Source organism: Eleutherodactylus coqui, chromosome 2 (assembly GCF_035609145.1).
Source record: "Eleutherodactylus coqui strain aEleCoq1 chromosome 2, aEleCoq1.hap1, whole genome shotgun sequence".
Lineage (NCBI taxonomy): Eukaryota > Metazoa > Chordata > Amphibia > Anura > Eleutherodactylidae > Eleutherodactylus > Eleutherodactylus coqui.
In genome coordinates this window covers 7,731,760-7,743,235 of record NC_089838.1, presented here as the reverse complement: position 1 = coordinate 7,743,235, position 11,476 = coordinate 7,731,760, and the positions used below count along the sequence as shown (strand labels likewise).

Genomic DNA, 11,476 nt, shown 5'->3' with positions numbered 1-11,476 from the left:
ACTCCACTCTGTGCATGCACCGGCTGGCCGACAGCCGGCACATCAAAGAGCCGGAGCCGCGGGAGAGGTGAGTACCACGCTGGTCCCTGCAAGGGCTCGGGTCGGGTATACCATCACATCAGGTATATTACACTGTCCTCATTAACTCTTTATGCATAGCACTTACAAACATCACATATGATATTAACCCTTGCAGGGCCTTGCTCAGACTGCTGGCACCATAATTAACTCTTTAAGCTTGCACCATATAAGCACAGTACCCTGAATCCATTTAGCCCTACCCCGGCCAGGAATTGTATCTCCACACAATACCCGGGATGTAGCCCCCTCACTGATAACCTGGTTCGCTGATCGCTTTCCTCTCTGTCTGCAGCATCCGTGGTGAATCTGTGGTACTGGTGCCACAATGTCAGGCACTGGCAGAGGAAGACTCCCTCTCCTGCCACGTGTTGCGGGGTGCAGGAATGTGGCCAGCGATATCTCCGGTCCCCGGTTTATCAGGGACCTCTTGAGCCTGGTCACTCAGGTCCCTGACCGCCCCCCATGGGGAAATGGCGGCTCTGCAGCTCCATCAAATAGGCCTCTGCCACTTTAAAATGGGCCCTCAGCACTGCTCTTCTGCATCTCCGCTGTCTCTCTATGCTACTGCTCTGCCGCCATGATAAGCAGCTCTCCCTCTATGTCTACTGGGCACCTGCAGCGCCAAGCTTCTTCTGGGCTCTGGGAGGTGGGTGAGAGTCTAGACAAGGCCTCAGCCGTGCTGAAATCAATGTTCCTGCTGGGGACTGATCCTCACAGTGGTGACCCCGCCACCTCATCAGGGAAGGCAGAGCCCTCTCTTCTTCCTCCCCAGACAGGTTATAACAAAATGGTGGCTTCAACATGGCGCCATGTGCTTATCACTGCCTCCCCTCCCTGACTGTAGCTCTGGCTGGCGAAGGGGAGCTGGTGACACAGCACAGCAGCAATAACAAACCGTCACAGGTAAGCGCCATCTGCTGGCACATTCCCCATCCCCCCTTCTGGCTGTGTCCCGGACTGGAGAGGGTGGGGCTTGAACTTGCAGCCATTGTCCGCACTGACAGCGGTTGTATGCCGCTCCAATTAGTAATGGGGACACTGTGGCATTACCCCCTTATATTACCATGAACGTGAGGAGCTAACACACACATATAATTTGGGCTGGGGAGCTGTGTGACAGGAATTCTCCGAGTCGTATGGAAATATTTTCCATTGTTACCTCAGAGGACGCTGTAGAGTCAGGCTAATGTTATTACAGGTGTGACGTTTGTCTCACCTGCGGTAGGTAAATATTATATCGGAGTTGGCTAGGGGTGCAGAGTCCCTACTTCAGAGGAGTTACTAATTACCCACTTCAGGGAGAAACAGTTAGAAGAGGGCAGTTTATCAGCGAAGCCCACTCTAGTCATTTATAAGCCCCTTCATTGTAGTCCTGTGGATGAGGCTGCGGGTCGGAGGACACTGATGGACTCCCGATTCACCTCAGAAAAGGAGAGACTGGGCTGAATTACCTCAGGAAACATGAAATGTCCAAGACTCCCGCTCTCCGGTGAGAGAACCGTCACAATGAGCCCCATGATGATGATCCTTTCCTGAGGGCTCACCGTCTATGGCGTTATGGCGGTGGTCTATGTCCCACATTGTTCTGGTCCAGCCCCCCCTCGTCTGTGGAAGTACATGAAGAGGTAATACACCTCCCTACCTTCCCACAGCCGGCAGGCCACTTTCTGGGGGACACAGCTTTAATCTCCTCCTGCATAGAGCCAGAGAGGGTTCACATAATTTATGGCCATGTCCGGGCACTCCTGTGTGCTCTGTAATAATAGTGCTCTCTTCTGAGGAAAAGATGGAGAACAGACATCTCCACTTCCTGCCTGCGGAGACCAACAGGGAGTCACTCTGTGGAGATATCCTTACACAACCTGAAGCCGTGTCACTATATGCATCCTCCATTCTGAGGGGAGTCACTTGGTGGGAAGTCCATCCTAATCAGGACTTTACCTCAGGGCTTATTCACAGGGGCGTGACGTTTTTTAGTCAGCCATGTCAGCCAAAAATTGCGTGAACGGGCGCACAAATCTGCCATTTGTGTGCCCATTTAGACCGCCCGGGTCCGGCACATATATTGATCTAGCCTGGATTGCAGTCGGGCGAGGGCAGACAGTTTAGCTCTGATAAACTGCCTCTCCCTTTCCGCCCCCTTGCCGGCTCTCGGTAAAGGAAGGGGGCGGGACCTAGTGCGCTCCTCTCCGCCCCTTGTCGTCTGCCAGCAATTAGCAACTAGCTTTCGCCCCATCCTGCCTCCTTCTTCCACCTCCCATTGCAAACAGCAAGCAAGGGGCGGAGAGGAGGAGGGAAGGGGGTGGAAATTTAACAGACATGCTGCTAAACTCCCTCCCACCTCCCTTCTCCGGCAGCTGCCATAGGCTCCCATAGGAGTCTACGGCTGCAGCCGACGTATTCCAGCTGGGAAAGATAGTTCCTGAACTATCTTTCCTGGCTGGCGTGAAAAGCACCCGGATAAAATGCGTTCAGCATGTGCTATCTAGGCCAGCTGGGCACTTTTACGCTGGGGGAATATACCCACCTGAACTGATGCATTGTAAACCAATGCATCAGATGGGCAGCGTATATCAACCGGGCATGAAAGTGCAGCCGATATATGCTGGTGTGAATAAAGCCTCAGGCGGTGATTAACCCCTTCAGAACCAGAGATTTTTCATTTTATTATTTTCATTTTTATCGTCCTGCCTTCCAACGGACATCACTTTTTCATTTTCCCATTGACATAGGTGTATGAGGGTTTGTTTTTAGTGGGCCGAGTGGCATTTTTATAACATACCATATAATATAGGGAAAAACCTTAAAACATTTTTAAGTGCGGAGAAATTTAAACAAAATGCAATTGCGACTTTTGTAGGGGCGGTTAGTTTTTACAGCGTTCAAAGTGCAGTAAAATGGCGTGAGCCGCGCTCTATGGATCAGTGCGATTACAGAGATACTGAATTTATTTAGTTTTTTAATGTTTTCTCTATTTTTAAAAAGGAAATTCATTTTTTTCTTAAATAAATAACTGCTTTCCGTCGCCATATTCTGAGACACAGAACTTTTTTTATATGTTTTATATCAAGTTTTAATTAGTTCCATTTTGGTAAACAAAAAATATGTCTTTTTGATAATTTTTAATGAAAGTTCTTTGAGAGCCAGAAAACTAAGAAAAAGAAAAATGGCCCCTCCGGCATTCTGTCCTTTGTAGTGTGGGATGGATATTGTGATACTTTACTATTACAGACTTTTATGGACACATCGACACCAAATATGGGAATTTTTAAAGTTTTTTTTAGAAGTTTAAAAGTTAACTGCCGCGATCAGACCGGACTCAAAGCCACCGGGTATGAAGGGGATTTGGCTCCTGAGCCCACCCCATACACACTTCATGACCACCCGAAAACAAATTACATTAGGTGGTCATGAAGAGGTTAATAATAAACTTTATTTCTACGGAGCCAACATATTCAACAGAACTTTACAAATTAGGGGGTCCGCGGGCAGTCAGAATCAGATACTGCTGACATGCAGTTGTAATGTCATATGTAACACGTCTGTAGTGCAGAGTCATACTACAATCATGTTACATTACGCTCGTCTAACACTGGCCTTCGGGCAGACTCAGACGAATGTATGCGCAAATATGTTTGCTGGTACGCATGAATGAAGTAAGGCTGACTGCACACGGGCAGGTCAGATTCTGCATATGGGATCCCGCAGCGGAATCTGACCCAGTGCCCGGTCGGTGATCCCTGCAGACCTGTCAGGATTTTTTCTCATCTGTGCTGCGGATGTGCCAGCATCACGTCGTTGCACATGCGCAGCACAGATGACGGCGCGCCATCACTAGGGTAGGTTGTCACTGCAGATGAGTCACGGATTGGACGGCTTCCATTGACTTCAATGGAAGTAGTCCACAAGGAATCTGCACCCAGGACCTTTAAGTTATGCCTCTGCATGGAGCTGTTATGGTGGGCGGCAGGGAGCCCCCTCCCCCCCAGCAATGTGATCGGCGGATTAGCGCCAATCGCATTAAAGTAAATAAAATTTTTTTAAAAAGTTAGGTTCAGACCCTCTCATGGATCGCATTCATGAGGGGCGCTGAAACTACTCGCCTCCCTCTTCCATGATGTCCCGCGATGATCTGGTCCGGAACGTACCCTCTGCCGACTTCTGTGCATGCGTGCCAAAGAAAAAATGGCGGTGGATGTGCAGAAGAGGAGATCGGTGTGGGACATTTGAAATCACCTGGTTCCCGGCTACTGAAGGTCGTTTTGGCCGCTCAAGGGCTCTACAAGTGGGCAATGGAGCCTAAATCACCTTCAAGCAAAATGTCTGTTCTGAAAGCCACCGGCTGCTCCTTTCGGTTTGGGCCCGCATCCAGTGTGCTTACATATATAAGATTAGGGCCACAATGGGGATGTTTCTGAACACAGGACAAACAGGGGGATCCATTTTGGGGTGTAGATTCTCATTGTCGTGTGCACTAAAGTAAAAAAATCTGTCTTTGTAATGACCCATTTGCAAAAATATCAAATTTTATTTTTTCTCCTCTAAATTGCGTTAACTCCTGAAAAAAAAACTGTGGGGTCAAAATCCTCCTGACCCCCTCAGTGAGTACATTAAGGGGTGTATTTTGTAAAATAAGTGTTACGTGTGCTGCTGAGACATGTTGTACTACTGTGTTTCCAGCAGCACAGCCCTCACAGGGTTAATGATTGAGCTGGCTGGGTGTGGTTCTTCCTGCTAGCCAATCCCCTGGGTCTGTGCTCACACATAAACCCAGCTCCTGCTCAGGCTGAAGCTGGTCTTGTATGGTTTGGATGTATCTGTGACATGTGTCCTGTTACTTGTTCTCTGTCCTGTTGCAGCTTGCTGTGTGATCTGTGCCTTGCTGTTCATGTCCGTTTGTATGTTTATTTTGTGTCAGTTTGGTCTTCTGAGTTTGTTTGCTATGTCTGCGCTAGGTTGGCCCATAGGGCCCTCTAGTAGATGTGTCTTGCTAGTGTAGGGACTGCAAGATATGAGGGGCCTTGCAGCTGAAGTTCATTGGCCAATGTACGAACTATCACCTCGCATTTATATTCAACTTATCATCTGCTATTAGTGTTTGCATTGTGGCTGCTGTGTATTTTGGCTCTGTGTGTCCTGTTCTGGTACGTGGCTCCTAGGATCAGCTAGGGCCGAGATCCGAAGACCGCTGGGCTGCCCTTATTGGGGCAATGTCCCCGCTTAGGTAGGGCCAGGTCAACCTCCTGGTAGCACAGGGTCAGTTTGCCTGAAACCTGTGTGCGTACCCAGTCCTTTCTATAGTCACGATCGTGTGGGCCCCGTGCTCACTTTGCCCACATGAACATAACAATAGGGTCATTTGTGGGGGCATCTATCATTCTGACACCCATGAGCCTTTGCAAGCCTCAAAATGTTGATAAGTTATGTTAAATGTAAATGTCTCCTAAATGGTTAAAAAAAAAAGTTTTCAAATGTGCATCCAGAATAAAGTAAACAGATGGAAATATATATCTTAGCAAAAAATGTGTAGAATATGTTTGCACATATTTGATATATTACAGTTGAAAATGTGGAAAAATATTTTTTTTTCCAAAATCTTCCCAATTTTGCCACTTTTAATAAAATATTCACAAATTCTATTTTTACCACCTAAATAAAGTACAATATGTGGTGAAAAAACATGTCAGAATCACTTGGATATGCAAAACCTTTACGGAGTTATTCTATGTTAAAGTGAAACATGTCAAATTTCCAAAATTTGGCTTGGTCACTAAGGGGTTTAGAGTTTAAAGAAGCAGTTGCTGATACCCGTCACCTTTTGTCAGGTGCCTGTCTCCTAAAGTGAACAGCTTTTTGCCCTAACACATTTGCACTGCATTGCGCTGCAAATGCAGCGGTTTTGCCGCAGTGCAGATATGCAACCGCAAACCGTGGCAGAACCGCCCTGTGTGAACCCAGGCTAATAATCCCGAAGGAGCCTCCATATTAGACCCTAACAGATCACCAAAATGTTTTGTTGAATATTCTACATCCCCGGGCTCTGGGGAATTCCTTACAGCAACTGTGATTCCTTAGCTACAGATTCTCAAACTGTTAGTTATATCATTAAGTCCAAGAAATGGTCTTTCTACCCATAATAGAGCATGAAGCGGCTCGGTGAAGGAGGCAGTGAAGGTGTGTAAGTGTCTGATGGGGTCACACAGCTCATAAAAGGTCAGCCGCCCGGCCTCATAATCCAGACAGATCCTGACTCTACTATTAATGATATTGTCAGTTAACCGAATCTCTTTACTATCATGTATCACTGAGTACTGATTATTAAACCAATACTTCCTCAAACACCAGGACTTGTTATTCTCTCCAATGGATGACTGCTGCCCCCTCCTGTCTATACTGGGGTAACACATCCCCACCCTCCACTCCTCTGATATACTGCCCTCCACATCCCAGTAATGTCGTCCTGAGGAGAATCCCCTCCTGCTCATCACCTGATAATCCTGGAATCTCTCTGCTGTTTCTGGACGGTTCTGGTTCTCTTGTGTCCCGGTTGCAGCTTTCAGGTCATCTGATATATGGATATAATTACCAGCTATGCTTACATCTAGTAATATGTCTGCAAGACCCTCCACATAGATCCCCCTCCTTATACATCTTATTATGTTACATAATGTGTATAATGTGCCTGAGATTGCAGCCACATTTAGATCATCTACATCATGGAGCGGTTTATCATGTCCTCTTGTTTCCTCCTCACCTCCATCATGTCCCCCCGTGTCCCCATCACCTCCATCATGTCCCCATGTGTCCCCATCACCTCCATCATGTCCCCCCGTGTCCCCATCACCTCCATCATGTCCCTCTGTGTCCCCATCACCTCCATCATGTCCCCATGTGTCCCCATCACCTCCATCATGTCCCCCTGTGTCCTGAAGATCACACAAGTCCCCGGTGTCTGGTTCCTGTAAGACAGTCAGTGGATCAGTCATGTTACACAGCTCCTCCATGTGTCTCATCTTCCTGGACAGCTCGTCCTTCTGTATTTCCAGCTTCTGGATGAGAGTAGAGGATAAGAGTGATTCTTCCTTCTCCTGCCTGGAGATCTCGCTCAGGACCCTCTTCTCCAGATCGTCCAGCTGTCTTCTGATGTCTCTACACAGGGCAGTGACTCTCTCCGCTTCTGTAGTTGCTTTATCATGATCTTTTCTCCTGCGCTCCTCCAGACTCCGGACTCTTTCCTCAGTCTCCTCCCTCCTTGTGGTCAATTGCTGGAGAACATTTCTCATTCTCTCCTTTTTCTTCTCAGAGGCCTCATCCAGCATCTCCACCCGATGACCCCGATGTTCTCCAGCTAGACTGCAGGTCACACAGATACAAGCGGCGTCCTCAGTGCAATAATATTCCAGGATCTTCTTATGGACAGAACATTTCCTGTCCTCCAGGTTGGCGCTGGGCTCACATAAGACGTGTTCTGCTGACTTGCTGTGAATTCTCAGGTGTTTCTCGCACAGAGAAGCTTCACACAGCAGACAGGATTTAGCAGCCGGTACAGGAGAGTCCACACAGTAAGTGCAGAAGATCCCGGCTTCCGCCTGTGTCGGAGGAGTAATCAGGAAGTTCTCTATGATGTTACGCAGAGCCAAGTTCCTCATCAGTGCCGGCCGCCCCCGAGACCTTTGTCTGCATTCAGGACAGGAATAAACTCCAGCCTCGTCCTGTGTATCCAGCACACGATGAATACAGACCCGGCAGAAGTTGTGTCCACATCTCAGCATTACAGGATCTGTATAAGTGCTCAGACAGATGGAGCAGAGCAGCTCGTCTCTCACAGCAGCAGACGCCATGGCTGACAGAAGGAGAAAATGAAACTAAATGTACCTGACACTGGATAAAGATCAAAATTGTAGTCACACCCATTCATTTACCTCTAAAGGACACAGTAGTTTTTTCATCACCACGTTCTAAGGCTTTATTCACACAGGCATTGCGATTTCGGCCATTCGTATCGCGGCTGAAAATCGCATAAACAAGAGAAAGCTGCAACCAAGTTTTATCACCCATTCACATGTTTGGGTGCAGCATATATATACGTCACAGCTCGGAATTCCGTCAGTCGGGATAGAAAATTTAGTGATACTAAACTCTTTCCCCCTCCCTACCCATCCCTTTGCTGGCTGATTGCAGCAATAGAAGCTCCCATAGAAGCCTATTGGAGTGTAGTGGCCCAAAGTACATATATCTGGCCCCTCCATAACTGTCTTACATGTCATGTCTTTTATGTGGATGCTCTGTGCAAATTGTCTTGTCTTTAGTTATGTGTATTGCACAGCTGCAGCATGTAAGAGGTTAATGTCTGGGATATGTCTGGAAATTGTAAGCAATTGTCCTGTCACATGGGTATGTAAGGTATAAATAGGAGTGTAAGGTGGGAGTGAAAAGAGATTGCTGTGTCCTCCTCTGGTGTGCGTGTGTCCAGGAGCGGAGCCATACAGATAACTTAGACTGTAGGCCCGGTTTCATCCTGTGTCCCGGAGTGTGTGTGTCCAAGAGGCATATTAGCCTTTTACTCCCCACTTCTACACGAGCCAACCTAAACAACCAATCACCGTGAATCAGCCAAACCAAGTAACCAATCGCCATGAATCAGCCAACCCAGCAGCAGCTGCTAGCAAAGGGAGGTGGAGGGAGCTTAGTAGCGCTAGCAAGCTTTTATGGGAGCTGCCAGCTGATCACGGCCAAAAAATAGGGCAAGACCTATCTTTTCCGGCTATATGTAAAAGCAGCCGGCCGCAATAGGCAGCGTATGTGCTATCTTTTCCAGTCATCTGATTTTACGGGCCTCTTAGCAAACTTCAGGCTAATATACTTTAATTAGAAGATACTATTAGAGCTCAACCAGGATTTAAGAGACTATCAGAGTGTTCAGTTGTACACTTGGTATCAAAATAAAAGTGGTGACAGTCACGTACAGGCGAGGAGGAGGCTTAGATTGTGGAGCGACCGGTACCCAACTCTCTGAGACTCTAGAAGTCTAACGGACAAGCGACCATCACCTACGGTCACAATTCTATAGCGATCTGCCAGGCCTTGCACTGCAAACCAATTTGTGCCGTACTGGACAGGAGGTGAGAGGAGAAGGGATGATACCCATAGATCCCGCCTCTGTCCTCGATCACTCTGCAGTATTGCAAGCTTGAAGGTCTAGCAGCGCAATATATAAAATGTACAAAGATATACAAAAATAAATTATCACATGGGAGTATGAGGGATACAGGTAATACACTCAGCAGGTTTAACATAAACAGGAGAAATTAAAAGAAAGTTACTGGACTTGGATATCGGTCCAATGGGTCTGATTTCGGCGGTGCTCCTAGAACAAAGGACAACCCATATACCGTAGTATCGCTCCGTGGATTGCCAACTTGGACCTGTGGGGTCCCACATTTTAAAGTGTCCCTCAGTACACACCGTCTCCCCACCCCCTCTGAGGTCATACAGAGAAGGGAGGGCTGGATTTGTAGGAACTCTGAAAAATCATAATTCCCTAGTTTCAGCCTTATCTCGGCGAGAGGGCGGCCGATCGTGAATATCGGCCCAGCAGATTTTTAGTCATGACTGTACCTACACATAGAGTCTACTCATGTATATGGTCAGAGCTATATTTTCCCAGATATGCGGTTCTGGGTGTTCTGGGCATCGGACCTTACTGAGTGTAGATGCGTTTTGTTCCACTGATTCTAAAAATATTCATATCGGGATAGGACCTTCATAAGGCCCAAAATCTTTAATACCAAATTCCCCTCAGACGGTGCCCAATTGTCTGGGAAATTTTGCCCTAGATAAAGGCCCTTTTACACACAATGTGCAACACGCCATAGGGGTACCCTGGAAACTTCACAAATGTGGGGAACTGGGAGGGTGAAGTGTTGGCTTGTCACGGCAGCACTTACCAGGCTCTGTTCCCAGAGAGATGACACATAGCCAAGGCCAGAGTAGGATTGCAGGCCACCATCCACACCCCTAGGGTAGGAAATGCCAATAAACCAGAAGATAGGTGTAGTAGTTATCACTCGTGACGCCACTGTTCCCACACACCGGTATGCTACATGGTGGAGAATAAGCACAGACACTTGTGTATAGTACCTCGGGTCCCCAGGAACAGTTAGGGCCCAGAATAACTTTACTTTAACCTCTCCAGTGCCGCAGCTTTGCAACACAAACACTGGGAATGACAAGACAAGATTGCACAGTGCATCTACATAAGACAAACATGTATGACATTTATGGAGGGGACCAGGATGATGTGCTGGGCCACTACAAATGATTATTGCTCAAAATTCATTCAAAAGCCATCTTTTGAGCAATAATCGTTGGGTGTAAACGTGCCCATTTTCACTTTTCTGCCAAGCGATGATTTTCAGTTCGGCATGAAATCCATCATTTGGCAGAAGAGCTGATAAGAAGGACCGCACACTTTGTTCTACCCAGGGAGCGCTGATTACATTGTCTAAACTGTCTGCCTCATGACAGAACAAGGGCAATTTATTCAGTAAACAGCGGGTGGTCTGTTCTCTGAATACGGCTCCCGGCAGGTCACAGGCTACTAATTGGTACTAATAGGCATTAGTACCAAGTAGTAGTTTATGCAAAATGATCACTCAAAAGCCATCTTTGTGTGTAACAGAGCCTTAAGTAAGCTTCCTAAGACTTCATTACCAAACAAATGTTTCAAAAAATGAGACCTCCTCATGCTAACTCCAGCTAAGGAGAGTTTTGGAGGCTGTAAGAGAATGGGGCTTATTTACATCCCAGCTAAGGTGAGGTAATGCAATTATCTCTCTAAAGGCAACATCCAGCAGGCCAAGGATAGCAAATTAGTATCTACCTGTCAAAAAGCCAGTTGTATTGACACCGGGACAAAGAATTTTCTGTCCTCTTGTATATCAAAGGCTTGCCAATTATCTAAGAGGAAGGGGGGATTAGAACATTGTAATTTACCCAGCTAGCGGCACCTGTCGGCAGACAACCTGTGGGGGACACGGTCGGCTTCCCTGGGGATGAGCTGGCCGGGGAGAGGACCAGGCAGTGTGGACAGCGTGGGAGGCCATCAGAGGAGGGCAGCAGTAGCATCTGTCAGCAGGCAGAGAGGTCCAGGCCCACAGTTTGACCCCTCGGTGATGTGCCAGCCTGGGGGCGAACGGGACTTCAGAAACAAAGCAGCACCATCACGATGAGTTCCTAGGAGCTTACCAGGCACCTTCGGGAACACGAGGCTGGAAGTGAGGAGGTCCCCTGCAGCTGCGGTCGGTGGTGATCGTGTAGCATCTGTATGGGCGGCATGCCGGCCCAGGACGAGCTAGGGCAATGGAGGGGACAACATTGGCAAATGGCAGACTGG

At 47.7% G+C, this 11,476-nt stretch overlaps 1 protein-coding gene across 1 annotated transcript; it reads right to left on the bottom strand.

The window, feature by feature from the left end:
- Positions 1 to 5,695: 5,695 nt before the first annotated feature.
- Positions 5,696 to 7,922, bottom strand: LOC136611018 (E3 ubiquitin/ISG15 ligase TRIM25-like). Its single transcript, XM_066590257.1, has 2 exons — positions 6,986 to 7,922; positions 5,696 to 6,835 (listed from the first exon to the last, which is right to left on the bottom strand). The coding sequence occupies exons 1-2, from the start codon at positions 7,920 to 7,922 to the stop codon at positions 6,153 to 6,155; spliced, it is 1,620 nt and encodes a 539-aa protein (XP_066446354.1). The 3' UTR covers positions 5,696 to 6,152.
- Between the last annotated feature and the right edge of the window lie 3,554 nt (positions 7,923 to 11,476).

What these genes read in the sequence shown, in the direction of transcription:
- LOC136611018 (XM_066590257.1), bottom strand. Translation starts at nt 7,922, where the DNA reads ATGGCGTCTGCTGCTGTGAGAGACGAGCTGCTCTGCTCCATCTGTCTG. An exon ending in CACAGGGGGACATGATGGAG is followed by an intron (nt 6,836 to 6,985) that starts GTGATGGGGACA and finishes GACATGATGGAG; the next exon opens with GTGAGGAGGAAACAAGAGGA.